Source organism: Rhinolophus ferrumequinum, chromosome X, assembly GCF_004115265.2.
Source record: "Rhinolophus ferrumequinum isolate MPI-CBG mRhiFer1 chromosome X, mRhiFer1_v1.p, whole genome shotgun sequence".
Lineage (NCBI taxonomy): Eukaryota > Metazoa > Chordata > Mammalia > Chiroptera > Rhinolophidae > Rhinolophus > Rhinolophus ferrumequinum.
In genome coordinates, this window is record NC_046284.1 from 115,069,930 (window position 1) to 115,089,144 (window position 19,215).

General features: G+C 38.7%; 2 protein-coding genes across 2 annotated transcripts in view; both read left to right on the forward strand.

Moving 5' to 3' along the window:
- PIR (pirin) overlaps positions 1 to 12,404 on the forward strand; it is a 90,089-nt gene extending 77,685 nt beyond the window's left edge. Inside the window, exons 8-10 of the mRNA XM_033118789.1 lie at positions 1,567 to 1,649; positions 8,157 to 8,223; positions 12,100 to 12,404. Coding sequence (XP_032974680.1) covers positions 1,567 to 1,649; positions 8,157 to 8,223; positions 12,100 to 12,212 — 263 coding nt within the window. The 3' untranslated portion in view covers positions 12,213 to 12,404. The remainder of the gene's footprint in view (positions 1 to 1,566; positions 1,650 to 8,156; positions 8,224 to 12,099) is intronic.
- Positions 12,405 to 12,583: 179 nt separating this feature from the next.
- VEGFD (vascular endothelial growth factor D) overlaps positions 12,584 to 19,215 on the forward strand; it is a 33,789-nt gene continuing 27,157 nt past the window's right edge. The window contains exon 1 of the mRNA XM_033112012.1: positions 12,584 to 13,355. Coding sequence (XP_032967903.1) covers positions 13,266 to 13,355 — 90 coding nt within the window. The 5' untranslated portion in view covers positions 12,584 to 13,265. The remainder of the gene's footprint in view (positions 13,356 to 19,215) is intronic.

Here is a 19,215-nt window from a genome sequence, read left to right on the forward strand (position 1 = left end):
GGAAGGACGTTTTCTCTAAAAAAGACAGCTATATTTTCAAGCAGTATTCACAAAATTCACAAATTATGTTTCTGTTCATATAAGAACTCCTCAAGCTATTGTCTCAATAAGCACTTTCTTATTGATTATTATTGCTGTGCCGGTGTATCCCCTAGACAGCTTTATAGGCGTCTCGCCCTGCTTAGGATCTTGTCCTTTTGCATGGCTGTTCTGTCCCACTTCAGCTTCTCCATTTTCTAGCCTCCTCTTGCAGAACCACTGTTGTAATCTTCAGGCCACTACATTAGTCTGCTCCTAGTGAGAATCATGTTAGACGCCTCTCGCTCCCACTGTTGCCAAATCCTTTAGATTCTTTCTCAACTCTACCTCTTAAATCCATCCTTATCTTTCTGTGTCTACTCTCCCCGTTCAGACTGTAATTCATTTTAACTTAGACTCTTAGGATAAACTCCTAGTAGGTCATCCTAACTTAAAAAAATTTCGCCCCCTCCAATGTATTCTGTGCTCTGCTCCCAGAGTGATTTCTACAAGACACAGATCTGACCATTTCACACCCATACCCTCTCCTTAAAAGCCCTCCATTTTATATGGATAAGCATGGCCCTCAAGTTTCTCCTTGATCTGAAACCAGTGTACTTTTCCATTCTTCCCAGAAGAATGTTCTAGCAATGGCAGAAGGTTCAGCATTCCTCCAGAGATGTCCTGCATGATCCCAGCACCTTACCTTTCCACAGTCTGTCTTCTTATCTAGAATTCCCTTCATCCTTCTTCTAGGTCTCACTAATCCTACGAAGTTCTGTTTGTCTTAACTCCTTCACAACAAATTCCTAGGGTCCCTACTCCTGAATGAGCCCTATGGTCCCTGTTCTCTCATTGAACTTTGTTTATTTTACTGTTGCCTTTTACAATTTCGTTTGTATTATTTTGTCTGTGAGCCTCAGTATAGAGGGGATGGAAATGGATCCATCCTGAAGATCCCCCCACAACATTTAGCACTGGGATTGTTCATAGTTCAGTAGCCATCCAACTTACTTATTTTTCAACTGGATTATTCTCTGATTGTTTTGCGAATATATATTTAGTTTCACCCAATGAGATTTTGAATTATTTGTATGCAACAAAGCTGCTCGGCACTTCCTGGTATTTTCTCAGTACTAGCAATTATAGGTACTGAATAAATACTTGTTGAAATGAATCAATGATGGCATTTGCTCATTTTCCTAAGTATGCTTCATTCTTATGAGGTTTATAATTTACCCAAGGAAACACTCTTAGCATGTCATGCCCAGGACTTCGCTTGTTAATTGAACTATTAGGCATGCCATTAAAGGTGTAAGTGGAAACACAATGCAAGATTCACCTCCCTGTTATTGTCTACAATGGAAACCAGCCAGTTTCAGACTTTAATAATTGCAAATATAATCAACCAAGAGATTAAAGGAGATTCCTAAGTCTTATTTCTGAAGTTGAAATGAACGTTATGGTGCTCTGTAGTTACCACATTTGTAACCATATGATAAATAGACTGTGATGAGAATCACGTTTAGTGGGTCATCTGTTTTGTAGGGCCTGATGATGCACAACAAAAAATAGAACCTCATCACACAGCAGTGCTGGGGGAAGGTGACAGTGTCCAGGTGGAGAACAAAGTAAGTATTAAAAAATCTTTAATTTTTCTTAATTTGTACTTTCTACTAGTTTCCAGGGACATGCCTAAATCTCCAGTGTAGCTGGGAATTTTTCTCTCCCCGGGCAAAGAAACTATGCCACAAGTTTACTAACCCTTTTCATTAACTTCTGTTATTTCTACTAGTTTATTTTAAGGTTTTATTTATAATGATTCCTCGTCTTCAGGAATCGTCTATGTCCCTATTGTTTACCCCAAGAAATTTGAATCTTGGAGGCAACACATCTTCCTTGTCTCTTAATTTTCTTTTTTTATAGAATTGATTTACTTAGTGTAAGTGAAAACGGGTCAGCTCTTTAGGAGTATAAATATTGATGTACATGCATACTCATAGAGAGCCCTTTGAAAGTAATTCCCATTTTGAACTGAGATGGAGCACATGATGCATTTCGTAGTCATTTTGTGTTGATGCCCTGCTTTTTAAGTAAAGTGTCTGATATTTTAGGAGTCTTCGGAGCTTGTTTTTCCCAGGTTGCCAAGTTTCTTCCCTATGTCTATTTCGCTGCCTTGAGGGATTCACTCACTCATCATCTTGTGAGCCTGTGAAGTCAATCTGACTGCTTTGCATCATTCTAATAAAGACGACTGAGGAGACAATTGTGCAAAAGGTTCTGAAAAGATCAATTTTGAAAAGTAGGGATGAAAACTATTTCAGCGTGCAGGTCACTGCTGGAGAGGCAGTCTGAGAGACTTCTGGCCCTCTGACCCTGGCCTTGTATTAGGCTGGTGCAAAAGTAATTGCGGTTTTTGCAATTATTTTTAACCTTTTAAACCGCAATTACTTTTGTACCAACCTAATAGAATGCAATGGATTTGAGGAATTATTCTATCTTAGCCCACTTTCCTGGCAGCTCACCTCCTGCTGCTTTAATCATCCGTACCACTGCCATGAACTGTGAAGTAAATAGAAGAAAACCTCATGAGCACCACACAAAATGCCTATCGCAGGGTCTATGTTGAGCTGTATGAAACTGCCACACTTGACCTACAAAAATGGCAATTTTATCTACTTCAACCCAATGCAGGAAAAGAGGAATGGAAGCTATACATAGGCCAGAACCTACTGATAGCAGATAAGTTTGTAACGTTATCTGGGTTTGACTTGATAACCTCAGTTCGTCCAATAAGATAGCAAAGGGCACATGCAAATGTTAAAGATTTGGAAGCTGAAATGCAACACCAGAAAGAAGTGATGAGAGGAGCCAGAAAGACAGGAGGCAGCCAGGACAGAAAAGAATCGGCTGAAACCATCAGTTTATTGACAGAGCTCCTGGCTTTGGAGACATTCTATTATGAGTTCTTTTGTAATTATTGCTGTGTACAAGCCTAGTCTGAGCCATTGAGACATCAGAAAGATTTCTGTGAAAAAAATTGTTTTATAAAAAAATTAGCATTTAAAGGGCATGTGTCACTCATATCCACAAAGAGTAGAAAGTCCCCCTTAGATTACAACAGAGAAGAGATTGTGAAGTGTGAATCTTGGTTTTACTACTTGTTAGCTGTGTGACTTTGGACAAGTTTCTCAACCTCTCTGAGCTTCAGTTTCTTTGTCTGCATAATTGAAATAATGACACCAACTGCATGGGGTTGTTAGAAAGAATATGTGCAATTGTGTATATCAAAAGTCTACTCCAGATCTAGCACAGGGGTGGGTGAATTATGCCCAGTAGGCCAAATTCAAACCTATTTTTGTTAATTAAGTTTTATTGGACCACAGCCACCCCCATTCATTGCTGTTTGTCTGTGAATCCTTTCCCACTACAATGGTAGAGTTGAGTGGTTGTGACAGAGACTGAATAGCCCACAAAGCCTAAAATGTTAACTCTCTGGCTCTTTACAAGGAAAAGATTGCTAATCCCTGGTCTAGTACATAGTGGGTGGCCCATAATGGTAGCTGGAAAGTTCACTGATCTAAAAGCTTAATTTAACAGATAGTCATGCCAGATACATGTTACTTAATGAGGATTCAAACCTTAGGCACGTAACAGTTTCTACAGCTAGAAAAAGGCCCTAAAGGAATCTAATTCGTTCGGGCTCCAGGCCAAGGTTATCTTCACTTGGCACTAGATTTAGCCTAAGGATTAGATAAAGAAGGACGATGTGACTTCCCAGTGCTCCCCCAATTCCCTTTGCACTGAGTCGTGGTCAAGAAGGAGGAGGTGATATACTCCCTGGCTTCCTTCCTGCACTGTTCTCCCTGCACTTGACTAGTCCTCATTTCTGCATCTTCCACCATCACACCTATCTTCCTGGTTGACCAGTCGAAGGGGCATTTTCCTGTAGAGTGGCCAGTCCTCTGGGGCTGGAGAGCAGGGCAGGGAAAGGTTGGTACAGATCACGTCTTTTCTTCCCCAGGCTTCCCTGCTAGATCTCAGCCTTTGACTCAATTTAGGTCTGCACATTTTAGGATACAGGGACCCCTGTGTTCTTCACTCAGAAGGCAGATTGTCTTTTGTGACCATTCCTCCGAAGTCTTCCATGGCAAGTAGCAACTACCGGGGGCTTGGTTTATGTTAGATTTCAGTCTTTGAGCCAGACCGTTGGATTTCTTAGAGGAAACCAAACCCCAAACAATGGCTTCACAATGGCCTTAACTTTTTCAGAGTTCTTAAAGATTGGGATCAACCCATGCTACCCTGGACATTGAATCCTGTGCTGTGCTGGTCACCCTGGAACGGCCTCTATTTCAAGGGCCAAGGCTCCTTGTGCTGCTTTGGCCTACAGTTGGTACTCTGGTTGCCAGCATGGCTCCATGATCGGGGCACAGGGATTTGATATGAAAGGCTTGATCTCACCTTTGGCCCCGTGTTTATACTAGTGCTTTCTATAGAGAAGGTCTTAAGCCTCATGGACTCACAAACTTATGAGTGTAGTTTGTCAAGGTAGGCAATGCATTCCTCAGGGGATGCCATTAAAGCCATACTTGAGGTTAACGATACTCTAACTGGCACCATTCATGGGGAACTCATTAAATTAATACAGATTAATATTTCATTAAAATAACGATGGAAAGACCAAGCACCCTGTTAAAGCTAGAGACAACTTTTTGCTTATGTATGTGCAAAAGTTCATTAAGCATTAATTTTTTAAAACTGGTAACAGTTAATCGTTTTGTCTTTCAATTGGCCTAAGTAGAAACAATGAAATCTAGTAAGAACAACTGCATTCAATTAAGTCATGCTAAAGCTCAGTTTCTTTCTTCTGGTAATTTTTTCAGGTAATGTATCACTGTAATAAATGTTCATGAAGCAAAGGCATGCCCTTAGATTCATTCTCAAAGTCTAATCAATCAAACAAACTATGAGAACATACTCAATAGTGTAGAAGTTATCAACACCTTCAGTGAATCCTAGTGTCTTCATCTGGGCTTCAATCATTTATTGTTGGTATCAGTGGAACCCAAGACATACCTTGGCAATAATATTTATAGAATAACAAAAGCAATTTGGAAAAAGAAATCAAGTAAACCAGAAGGGCCTAACGCTGAGCTAGGAACTCTGAGAATGTGCGCCATTTTACTTTCCATGTAAAGTAAAAGACGTAGTCTGAGCCCCACGAGATCATGAATTTTAGTTGGGGTAATTATACATGAAGCAGTAAGCGGGCCTCTGTTACCTTTGTATATGGTCTTTTCATCAGACCCCAAAAAGGCATTGACTGAGATTCACACAGGGACTCGTGTCTTAAACAGGTCTTTCATTCTCTTTGCTTTTTACGTGACTGTCATCATTTGACATTGTACACAAGCTCACCATAGACAAGGACTTTTCAAGATAACAGCAACTGGGACTTTTAACCACATCACCATTCTACTGAATATCCAGAAAGATGACCAGCTTTCACCAGAGAAGGCTAGTGAAGGAAAGAAAAAACGATGCATTTAAGAAAAAAGAAAGACACAAAACATCTGGTTTAGGTTAGAGCAGAAGGGGCCACTCAGAGGTTAATTTTGTGGAGAAGTCATTAAAGGAAACTTGGACCATCCTTCAGATTTCGGAAATGGGAAACTGAGCCCCGGAATTTCTCAACACCCAGAAGTTTAATCATTTTTCACTTCAGACCAAATTCAAGTGTCCTTTTATCCTACTGCCCAAATTATAAATGAAAAACCATCATTGATTTGAGCAATAGCAAAAGGAGCAAAACTTTTATTTTTAAAACTTTATTATTCTAAACTGTATAAACTGTAGGACAAATTTGTTACTTAAAGATGCATCTTCTGATTTAAAAACCGTGCATTCTTAGAAGTCAGCACATCTGTGACACGGGAGATGGGCGTTTCCTCTTCCTTTCTCTCGTAACACCCAACTCTCTGTTTCTCTTCTGCCTCCTCACCCTAAAACTCAAGTGCATCTCCCCTCCAAAAAAACACCTCAAAATACTATTCAGTGACATCTTCTTTCAGATTAAATTATAAATGATATAGTACCAATGATTAGAACTATTTTTCTAAGACACTTTTCTTTCAAATGTCTGTTGATTCACATTAGAATTTCACCACTCCAAAGCCTTTAGGGAATAAATCTTTTTTTAATTGAATTTTCAGTCATTTAAACATGACATTGGGAAAAAAATCATTTCGCATAGAAACCTGCCCCTTTCCTGTGGGCTTAGGTTCTGTTATGCACAATTTCACTTATTCATAATCTTGCAACATCAGCATGTATATTAATTATTCTCCTGAGCTATAAAGCATGATGATATCTTTAGGGCCTGCTGGCCACTACAGTAAGTGGTCCTAGACTAATTTTTAAGCTTCTATACCTGTTTTCATAGTTCTTATTTCATTTTCATCATTGATGCTAAAATGTCCATTTTCTTGTATTGCTATCCAGAAGTGCTTTCCTGTTGTATAGCTTTGAATCTGTTATAGCTCTGTTAACCACAAAGCCTAATTGCTAGTGTTGTGTATAAAGCAAGAATAAGTAGGGAGATTGAGTGAGGATCTGTGCTAAGGTTAAAGGACTAATCTGTAGTGTATGGAGTTTATGGCATCTATTTTAAAATTTGAAATAGCAGAAGCCTTTTTAGGCTTACTGTTTGATTTTCAGCTGAGTTCCCATTAGCATATTTTGACATCAAATTGGGTTATGGATAGGTAAGGTGATGATGTATAAATAAGTGTAGGCCTAAGAATAGTTAAACATATTTTTTAAACATGAAGAAATGAGTAAAGCATCCACTAGGTAGATGTACTAAATGATACGAGCCCTGGAATTGTAGGGAGTGAATTAAGACTTACAGAAAATATTCTACTCTAAATTCCCTTTTAATTTTTTAAAATTGGAAGCAGAAGGAGGAATAAATTTCAGTCCTGTAAAACACAAGTTTTTAAAGAAACATGGAGAATTAAATAATTCGTTATTCATTTTTATTGAATCTAGTGGTAAGTCTTCTGGTACTAGTAACATAATGATTTCTAGTTAAAGAGCTTATATTAATAAAAGCATGTAAATATAATATGATGTATAACATAATATTTTATCACGTATTTAGATATATGCTTATTATTAGAATATGGGTGAAGTTTTTCAAAATTTTTGAAGGATTTGTTTTAAAGTGCCTAATCATTATGGCTTTATTGATTGTTTTATTCTAAATCAGATAAATGTAAGAGATGCTTCAAAAGAAATACATTGTGTTCAGTTATCTATTAGTGAGTAAAAAACCACCCTAAACTCTAGTAGTTTAAAGGAATTATTTATTATGTCTCACAAGTGTGGTGGAAGGTTCTGCTGGTTTCTCTGGCATTACTGGTTCAGAGGACACAAGCAGTAGTGGAGGTTTGGGGTCATATTGTCAAAATGCTCTCTGGAAGAATTATGGCACAATTTTAAATCTCCCCAGCAATACCTAAAAGTGCATCTTTCTCTGCATCCACACTAACACTGGATATTATAATTTTTTTTCAATTTCAGGGAAAAAAATCTAATCTTCATTCTGAAAAACTTTTAAAGACTTTAACACAATAGGACCCTTTTGGAGAGAAATTTGCCTGAGCAGATGTCCCTTGGATGCCTTTATAAGGTTAGGGCAACATTTCTGCGGCATATTTTACGTTAATAGTAATAAGTATCAATTACTTTTGGATTTGCATAAATAATCTTCCATTTAAAAACTTACGTTGTTAGTGGGAAATTATAAATCCTATAAACAATCATAGCCAGGTCAGTCACACAGATTGTCTTAAAGAGGTTTCCATTTAAAGACAATCTTAATTTTAATTCTTCTTTATTTGAAAAGGTTAATATTTTAGTGGTCTGGACTTATTCTTGAATTCTGAATGCAAGCAAACATCTTAAGGAATAAGTGTTTCCATATTGAGTGCTGCACAGGAAGTATTTCTGGAATTTATATTCAGAATTAGGAACATTGTCCATTTGGCCAGCATGTCAACTTCAAATTATTCCTAAGTCAATATTTAAAAATAAGCATGTTTATGGTTTGATGCGTTCTTCCTTCACTTCAGGATCCTGAGAGAAGCCATTTTGTCCTGATTGCTGGGGAGCCATTAAGAGAACCAGTTGTCCAACATGGTAAGCCCAAAAGACATGTCCTTTGAAATCTCAATGAGAAGCAAAGTGTGTTTTTTTTTAACTTTTTAAAACCCAGACAGTTAAGTTATTCGATTACCGGTTTATGTTTAAAGATAGCCATAACCATCTCTCAACTATTTGGGAACAAGTATTAGTTTAATGAATTCGCTAAGGCCTTAATTGTATGTCCACAAATTAAACATAGGATGTCATAGAATGTTGGAATAGAGACTGTCCTTAGCGTCGAGGGAGTCATGTCCCTTTTATAAAGGGGAAAATGAAATCTCGATATTTTTACATACTTAACAGATCCTTTGGTAGCGTTTACTGTTTACTAGGATTGGTCAAGATGCTTTCTAAATATTAATTCATTTAATCTTCAAATCAATCTTATGAGGTAGATACTCTCATCCCATTTTTCAGATGTGGAAGTAGAGGTGCAGAGTTGCATTGGCTTGCCCATGGCCACATAGTGGGATTCACACTCAGACAGTCTGGTTTCCAACCACCCTGCCCCTTCTCCTTGCACCATGCTGGTTGCTCCTCACTCTACCCTGTGGCTTGTCTGATGGGACACAATTGTTGGTAGTGCAGCTGGGATTCCAACCCTAATTCTGGACCCCATGTTTTGTGCTCTCTCCACTATACCAAGGTTCTACATCATGAGGGATTAAACTCACACCAGTTTTATTACTGGGGAGGGAATTCAAAGGTTTAATTAGAGAAGAGATGAAAATTGTAGTTTGAAAGAGGATTTATGGAATTATCAATAACCATCAAATAATTCACTTGTTTATAACTCTTAGAGTTGATCAATTAAAAACATATGCTTTCCGGGCAGATGTAATATACAGCATGGTGACTACAGTTAATAATACTGTACTGCATATTTGAAAATTGCTAAGAGAATAAATCATAAATGTCCTCATCACACAAAAAAATTATGTAACTATGTATGGTGACTGATGTTAACTAGATATTGTTGTGGTGATCATTTCACAATGTGTACAAATACCAAATCGTTAAGTTGTGCACCCAAAACTAATGGTGCATGCCTATTATACTTCCATTTAAAAAAATAATAAATTTGGTGATATAGTATCCAAAAAAAAAAGGGCATGAGGAAAAGGGGAAAAAAACCCCACAAAATATATGCTCTCTGGTTTCAATTTTCTTCTCCTCCTTGAGCATTTGAGGAGATGAGCTTACTTAACTAGACTTTGGAAGAATCTGGACTCTAAGTTTCCAGTGGTTCCCTTATTTCTCAAAGTGTGGTCCGTGTCTACAAGAGACAGTTAGAAATGCAGTTTCAGACCCTACTCTGGACCTACTGAATCAGAACATACATTTTAATAAGCTTCCCACGTGATTCATATGCACACTATAAATCGAGAAGCACAGCAGAATACTCCAGAAAAATGTCAGAATGGAAGCCCAGACATGCATTGTCTTTACAGAAAAATAATTGGGGTACAGGAGAGGTGCTCCACAACTCCAAACGATAGCAAAGTTATGACGTGTCCTTGGCCAAGTACCTGGTTTCATTTTCTGAGTTCCATTCCCTTTTCTCTCTGTGTGTCCTTTAAAAAGTTGGCTTCTCCAGGATGACTTCTTGGATTTGTTATTTATTTCACATATGAGGGCTCTCTCATTCTTTCCTGCCTGATGTAGTCCAAATCTCCATCTCCAGATGAAATTTCTCTCATGAGCCCCAGATTCGTATTTCTAACAATGTGTCAAGCACCTCTGCCAGGAAGCCATTTTATTGTCTCTGGGTATTGTCAAAATACCCAGAACTGAACTCCTTGCTCTACACACAGCCTCCTATGTCCTGTGTCTCAATTACCCTTAACAATTCCACCATCGACTCAGCTGGTAGAGCCTGACATGTTCTCTACCCTGATGCCAAAATCTTCAAAAACTGCAAATCAGATCACGTTGCTATCCTGATCACCTGCAGTATCGTTCTTCCCATGGATGGGATCCAAAGCCCAGAAGAATCTGGCCTCTTCCTGCATATCAGATTCCCGCTTCGATCCCTTCTTCCGGTACTGTGCCCCCATCCTCAATTCCTCCAGCATGCTAATCCTGGAAATGCCTTTCCTCCATATATGCCTGTTGAAACATCACCTCCTTTGGGAAACCTTTGCTGCACACTTCCTCCCCTTTCTGTACTGATTCCATTGATTTTACACACTTTCATCATTCCATGTATTATACTCTTTGTAATGTTTTGTTTTCATATCTGTCTGTGTGATAGAGTTGAGATCCTTGCGGGGGAGAGAGTCTGCCAGTCACCTCCAGCTCCTAGCACAATCTTTAAGAGGCACTCGATAAATACTTGATAGATAGAATGAACGAACGAACGAATGAATGAATGAATGATGTTTTCTTCCTGTGTTCCCTTTGTACAACCATCCTATTCCCTGCAACCTCCCAAAAGGCCTCAACATCATCAAAGCATATTATCTTGTGTCTTCCTTCTCAAGTGTTAAAGTGAAGGCCAAATCCCTGCTGATATGCTAACAGTGGTTAAGATGTTGAAATGTGTGATTCCCTGCAAGTAACACAGTTATATTTTAATCTGAGTCTCTCAGAGAAAGCCCCTTAGAGGAGGAACTGTCGTAAAAGGAATGTCAGGAACCTCTGCAGACTGGTAGAAGAAATATACTGAACGAGAAAATTTGTCAACTGCTTTCAAGACACTGCCAGTGCCACAGAGGAGCTGGCCCTGTTATCTAGATTGTTGGAGTGATACAGTCCAGGACGGTGTCCCTTTGCTCCTACAACGTGTGCAGCAAAGGGAAGAGACAGACACTTTGCTTCCTGGTAGATTAGGGGAGGACTTCTACACTTTTAGCGGCACCCAAATTTAAACCTAGGAATTAGACAAAGGGACCAGCAAACTCTGACCCAAGGGCCAAATCTGCCCACTGCATGTTTTTGTAAAGAACGTTGTATTGGAACACAGCCATGCCTATTCACTTTCGCATTGTCTCTGACTCCTTTTGCACTTCAGCGAAAGAATGGAGTACTGGAGACAGACTGGTTGACCACAAAATCTAAAATATATACTGTCTGACGTTTACAGAAAAAGTTTGCCAGCCTCTAGAGAATCCAAAATATGCTTTCTTGACTTGAATTTTTTGTAATCTCCTGTTTATTGTCAACAAGCTGCTACTAGTTTTCAAAAATTACTTAGACCCCTCATTTAAGTACACAGTCTCACATATGGTGTAGACACCAAATTAGGATGAGATTCGCCAATTCTTTGTATCAGATTGGTTTAATTCTTGACATCAGCTAGTGCTGTCAAACTAACAACTACAGTAAATCTTAAAAGTTCTCATCACAAGAAAAGAATGCAGTAACTATATATGGTGACAGATACTAGACTGTTGTGGTGATTGTTTTGCAATATATATAGTGATGTAAAATCATTATGTTGTACACTTGAAACTAATAAAATGTTGCATGTCAATTGTATCTGAAAAAAAATAAGGAAGGAAAAAAACCCTAGCAACTACAAAAATAGTTGTAATACACCTAAGAATGTTTTAAATAGATTGCCATTGTTGATGACAACCTGCAATGGATGAGTGACATAAAATTGCCTTTGTTTACTTGAAGTTTGATCTTTATAATTATATGCAATCCTAGTCAAGAATCTTGTATGACAGTACTTGGGGATTGAACACTGTGAAAGTAACCTTTTAGTATATGTGCTGCCGAGGCGAGCACGAAAGTAACCTTTTAATGTTCGGATATGCCTGGATATGTTTCAAGTTAAGAACTACAGCAACATGTAGCAGTTCTAGTGGTAGAAGGAAATATTGTTGTCACCCAGAACTTTCTGAATGTCTCTTTCTGCCTTAGGTCCATTTGTGATGAACACCAATGAAGAGATTTCTCAGGCCATTCTTGATTTCAGAAATGCAAAAAATGGGTTTGAAAGAGCCAAAACCTGGAAATCAAAGATTGGAAACTAGTGAAGAGCACGAGAGCAGGTCTTGATGCTTTCTAGAATTTTGCCACTTGTGGCATCCATCTGTTCAACGCATTCAGTTTCCAAAGCTGACTTAACTGGTGCTTCTGAAGAATTCCACACTAAAGTGATAGCATGGTTTTTATAGCAATGTACAGTGAGATAAATTCCTGGCACGTGCAAATAAACCTAATTGTTGCTTCTTTAAAAGTCGTGTTCTTCATTTTGACCCAAGTTACTAAGCTTCTGTTACAAAAGTCACTGTGTATGTTTGCTTTTCACATGCATGTAGATACTTTGTTATTTTTGTGCACCAGTGAATTATTTTAAAGCGTATTCGATTGTTTTCTGTGTGTCACTAGCAGTTGATGGGTGAGCATCAGAAGTTCCTTCCCGAGCAATGCAGTTTCAATACGACAGTTGTGCCTATGTGCAGGGGTTTCACATTACAGGTTATCGGCGTTAAAATAACAGCAGTCCTGAGCGTTTGAGTCAGTTTTTGAAACGGCCCTGCTATTGGTAGGGACGCGACAGGATTACAGCCAAGACTTCCCTGCATTTTCTGCCAAAATCTGTGTCAGATTTAAGACACATGCTTCTGCAAGCTTCCATGGGGGTTGTGAAAAAAGTTGGACTCCAGAATTGGGTTCCAGCTTTTCTGTAGCTGCAGACATTGGTGGCCACCCCACCTTTTTACAAAGCAACTAGAACCTGGGGTATACGGTGGAGAGATTTTTTTTTTTTTAATTTGCTGGACATGAAATGGACTTAGAGTGATTTCTCATTGGAAGTGGGAGACATGTCCACCTCCTGATTATTTTTGGAGCATGAAAACATGTAAAAATTTTTTCATCTCTCTCCCTCCGTAAGATTGTGCAAAAACGTACCTTGACTAATTGAAGTTGTTTCATTGGATTTTGATCACAGCTGATTATTTGTTTTTTCATGTGAAATCTTGGGGTCTCGAACTTTCCTTCTGGGAATGTCTTTTGAAACAGTTTTCTCTAGCTGCCTGATATCAATTGCTTGGTAATCAGTGGATATTAAAATATTCAAAATGTACAGACAGTGGGCATTGCTGAATATTTTCATGATGTCTTATCTGCAGTTGGTGCAGGGCTCCAGTTACGAACGTGGACCAGTGAAGGTAGGTGAGCTCAATTTTTAATATGATGCAGGTTGTTTTATTGGCTTATCCGAAGGACTTTTTTTGCATCCTCTGTTTGTTAATAAGTGTTCTGTTTCTTAGGCTTACTATGATGCTTACTATGAGTGTTTGAAAATGCTAGGGGGTGTGGAGATGTAATAGGACATGAATGAACATTCTGGAATCTTTTCAGATAGGGAAGTTTCCCTCATTTGTATATGCAGATGGCACAGTGATTTTCTAATGAAGCACTGACTTGTTTTTGTGACACACATAACTTTGTGGGCCATTTATTTTCATGTCATTTGTGAGCAGCAAACGTTCGTTAATTTAGTTTCCTTAATTTCTTCTGTAAATCGAAAACTGCTTTCTATAGACCTTTTCTATGTGGTTTTCCAAATTACCCATTGCCTCCATCTAGAAAAATGTTTTTTTATAACTCATTTGGTATTTTTGCTCTTTGAAATGCGCATAAAGTTCAGCAGTAATTGACTCTCTGGCTCTATGAGCAAGCATCAGATAGAGCCCAATAAATTGAGAGGAATGCAAAAAAAGTTAACTGGGATATTACTGACTAAGCAGTATTTCACCTAATTTTATGTATTTCATAGAGTATATTGGGTTTTTTGTTCAGCTCTGTATTTTGAAAATGATTCTGATTGTTTTGAGTGAAGTGATGCTAAATCATTATTGAGTTGGAAATTTCTGTCAGTGAACAATTAAATGTGGACTTGAGATTTTGTAGTTGTTTTTAGGACGTGCATTTTCCACCAGGGGTCATAGCGCCCCCAACAGGGGAAAATTGGTCTTTGGGGCTGAAAAAGTGTTAACTCTCATTATGTTTACAGCACACATATACATGCAGTACACAAATAGAAGTACATGATATCTGTAAAGGTGGACTCTGCTAGCGGGTGAGAATCACCTTGTCCAGCAGTTTACACCTTTCTAATTTTCCAAATTCCAAATGCACCTGGGAGAAGAGGTCAGTGATTCAACTCCACTTCATTGCCACCCGCCTGGATGATGGAGCTCAATGCCAGATTATAGGTGAAAAGGAATCCAATTTTGAGCTTATGTAACAAGAGAAAAAAAATCTGACTTGTTTGAAGCAAGTAAGACTTTTCAGGCTGTTCAGCTTTTTTCTTAAGTGCACAAACCACAGGTTTAGATGTGCTGGGTTCACGGAGTTGTGCTTTTCTCTTTTTTTCTCCCAGTTTTATTGCATGGAGTTTTCAAATATTTCCATTGTACTTTGAAAACATCAATTTACTTGATGGGACAAGAAGAGACTGAGTTGTTGGAAATAAGTGTGATTCTTGAGGTTGTTTAACTCTTTTAAAGAGCAGAGACACCAAGGATTCTTTTGGTGTCCTGGGCACAGTGAGGTTTTAAATGTTTCAGATTTACTGCTAATACATGAACTTATTTAATGGGGAAATGGAGGGAAGCAGTTGAATTTGCATGTGACAGAAAACATGTCCTTATACATGGAAGATGCAGCATTATGTGCTTAGCAATAGTATTAGTGATTTTCTTCATATATATCCGAGTTTCCTTTAAAAAGTGAGGCTACATATACTGAGCTTACATCCACCCTATCCCCAGATAAATGAAATATGTCTGATGTGAAGGGAAGGTTGCCTATATTTAAACGGGAGTTTTGGTGTAGATGTGGCTGAGTGGTGAGGGAGGGACAAGGACCCTTAGTATATTGATTATTGTACTTTTCCTTTCCCCCAACTTTTTCTTGAGAGAAAATCTAAGGAGAAGTATGTTTCTTAGTGTTAATGGTCCTCCTGTTTAAATTAAAATTGAGTATGAAAGCATATTCAGGATGGTAGGGTTTGGATACTGGAATATGAATGTTATGTTTTGTTTTTTTGAAGTGCATGTGTTTCATTTATTACGAGACCTTTTCAGGGTCCTCCTCAGTAGTAGGACCATGAGCAGGTTCTTCTCTCCACCCACCCCTTTTCTAACCACCTCTTTTCCAGAATGGACGGTGATGCCAATTCTGTCCCTAGGTTGCCTTTTCCCCACAGTCCTCACTTGCTAGCCTTGAACAGTCTCCTGCTTTTTTCAGGTTACACTAGCGTTGCCTCTACTACAGTTATATAAGTCGGTGAACATTTTTTTGTTTTTTTTTTTGCAGCAACCATGCAAACAGCTACTAATAACCCAGACAATTGCACTTAGTGCCATTTGAGGGTAAGGCATCCTAATTTCATTAGTTTTGCCACTTATACTTAGGAGAGCTGTTTGGGGTCAGCAGTGCATGGCATTTGTGAACTGAGATAAATCTGCTTGAAAATCTCAACTCAAATCTACTGTATATACTGTTTAACTGCTAAGTTGCTCAATCTAAACAGAACATGTTTTCTTTCTTTTACAAATAAGGTTAACCCAATACCTATTCTTGGCTCACTAACATAATCAGATTAAACATCTAGGTGTGGGATTTAGTTCTGTGTCTATTTTCGCCAGCTTGTTTATACAGTTGGGATAGTCATATACAGTTGCACAGGGTGTGCACTGCACAACTCTAGGAAGCTCTATCCATATAGACTCACATCTGTATGTGACAGCCCTGAGTACAATAGTGTAGACACTCTTGGGCATTTGGCAAATAAATACCTGCAACCTCATTGTCCTCTCGTTCACATTGACCTTCTGGCCAGCACTATATCTGGTTTATTTGATAAGCCATTAGGGGAAGTCATCCCGCATAAATCTTTTCAAAGTCACTGGTGCAGACATATCAATAGAGCAATAAAGGAATAATTCCTGGTCATGGTAGGCTTTCCTACCATGTTTCCCCGAAAATAAGACCTAGCCGGACAATCAGCTTTTAATGCATCTTTTGGAGCAAAAATTAATATAAGACCTGGTATTATATTATATTACGTTATATTATATGACATTATATTATATTAGACCGGGTCTTATAGTAAAATAAGACTGGGTCTTATCTACCATAATATAAGACTGGGTCTTATATTAATTTTTGCTCCAAAAGACGCATTAGAGCTGATTGTCTGGCTAGGTCTTATTTTCTGGGAAACACGGTAACTCTTTTCTGGCAAAATTAATTTCCTTCTCCCCCACACTATGTTTTGGCCCACTCTTTCTTAACTTCAATGGTGGAAGAATACTGCTGGGTGTTGGAGTTATTCAAACTCTCTGCATAAGGCTGGAATAAGTCCGAGATCCACAGGAATGTGGGATACCTCTAACTTTCATGAAAAGCCACATGGCTGACAAGACTTCATAACCTTTGTGTCACTTGCCTTCTCCTGAAATTGTCTCTAAAGTGAATTGAATAACAGGGACTGAGGTGTACCTTCCATATTGAAGTCCAGAAAGCAGACTTGCCCCCTCCCCACTCCTCTCCCTATTTCCACTTCCAAAGTCACGCACAGGAAAGTCCATTGACTGTTGCTAGTCAAGTGACCCAATGAGCTCTTGTCCACTCTTCTGTCAGGCACAGTTTTTGGCATAAAAGACATTTGAGATGTTTTCCATTAATTTCTTCTTCATTTATGACCTTGTATTTTAATGTGTTGAATTACATGTTTCTACGAGGTCTGACAATTAAGATCGCGACCTTGTTGCAACGATGTTGCTAACCTTGTTTGATGTCAGAGGGATTATTCATTATGAATTTGTACCAACTGGACACACAGTTAACCAAGTTTACTATCTGGAAGTGCTGAAAAGGGTGTGTGAAGAAGTTAGAGACCTGAACTTTTCACCAGCAATTCATGGCTCTTGCATCACGACAATGCACCAGCTCACACGGCACTGTCTGTGAGGGAATTTTTAGCCAGTAAACAAATAACTGTATTGGAACACCCTCCCTACTCACCTGATCTGGCCCCCAATGACTTCTTTCTTTACCCAAAGATAAAGGAAATATTGAAAGGAGGACATTTTGATGACATTCAGGATACCAAGGGTAATACAACAGCTCTAATGGTTATTCCAGAAAGAGTTCCAAAATTGCTTTGAAGGGTGGACTGGGCGCTGGTATCAGTGCATAGCTTCCCCAGGGGAGTACTTCAAAGGTGACCATAGTGATACTCAGCAATGAGGTATGTAGCGCTTTTTCTAGGATTAGTTCGCAGACTTAATTGTGAGACCTTCCTATATGCAGACCCATTGTATCCTAGTTAGCCACTTTTAACTAGTGGTTAAGGCTTTTATATCAGTATAGCGTATTATTAGTATTCAGCATACAATAGAACCCAACTGTATCTTATATGTTGAGTATAGTACTTCTTTTTATGACGTATTTTTTAATTTAAAAATCCTGATTTGGACTTGTGGATAAACCTTTACTATAGACCCCTAAGAGCTCTAGAAAAGAAAATAACATTAAAGCTGAATGTTGAATGAGCTCCATTATGGAGCCCCTTTTGGAACAGGCTTACAAAGACAATTTATGAAGTTAAAATATAGTATTTGGACACATTGGATGCTTCCATGTAGAACTTGACGTAATAAGATCTGGAACTCCAGGGCACATTTATCATTAACCACAGTTGGATAGAGATGCTAGAGAAATGCTGACACAAATGACAGTAAAATCGTTTCTGAGCACATTTCTAACTCAACTCTTTCCTTCCACTTGAGATTAGCAGAAAGGGTGGAAACTATACATAATTGGGATGTCATTGAGATGAGACATTTCTTCCAGGTTGCTTTTATGGTGGTAAGTCCCTTTTTCTCTCACTTGCCAGTAGTTCTTATAGTCTGCACTGAGATCCTAGGACATTATAAAGCAAAGACACTTTGAGGTCTCCCCACCCCACATCATGAAAGCCTTGAGTGGTTTTGATGTCCTAACGGATCTCCCTTGCCTCTCATTAGAACTCTCCAGTATTTGACAATTCATTATTTTTTTGTTGAGCATCTACTATGAGCGCTAGGAAAGCAGCAGGAAATAAGACAGTGTTTCAACTCTCATGGAACTTACAGTGTGGCAGGTGGAGGCAGGCAATACACAAAACTGTAGCATGTAGGGGTGATACATGCTATGAAGAAAATCCAGCAGGGGAAGGAGATAAAGCAATCGTTGGAGGAGAATTCTCTGATTCCATTTCATTTGTGCAGACGCCTGACAGAACTGGGGGAGGCAGAGACCACCACTGTGCAATGACCATGGTGAGGGCAGGGAGGTGGCTTGGGAGTTTGGGTATTAGCCAGCAGACCAGTGTGGAGAGTGGAGGCCAGCGCTGCAGTCATGTAGGGTGTGGCTGTGTGCCCATAAAAGTTTGTGGCCACTGAAATTTGAATTGTATATCATTTTCATGCATCAGGAAATATTCCTCTTTTCATTTGTTTCAACCATGTAGAAAATAATTCTTAGCTCGTAGGCCATACAAAAAGAGGCTACAGACTGGATGTGGTCCACAGGTGGTAGTTCACCATCCCTGATCTATATAATTATACTGTTTTATCCTCTTCATAATATGTATCAGTACTGGTACCTGACATTTTTTATTTGCTTGTATCTACGTTTATTGCTTTGTTACCCTCCATTAGAATGAAAGCTTTCTGAAAAGAGGAACTTTTCATTGTCTTGTTCAGTGTCCCAATCACCTAGTGCAAAAGCCTATAATAGAATAGATACTTAAAAAAAGTATCTGTTGACTGACTGATAGATTAGGCTTCTAGGATTTTGAGATACCCAGGTTATGAACGACTGCACTAAATAGTCTCCAACATCTACTCTCATCATGGCTTACCTGATTTCATTGTGTTAATTCTGAAGAATTTTCTATAAGGCAGTGTACTCATCCTCGGCTATTTTCCTGTGGGGATTAGAGAGAATTTGGGTGGAGGTATCAAAGAATCC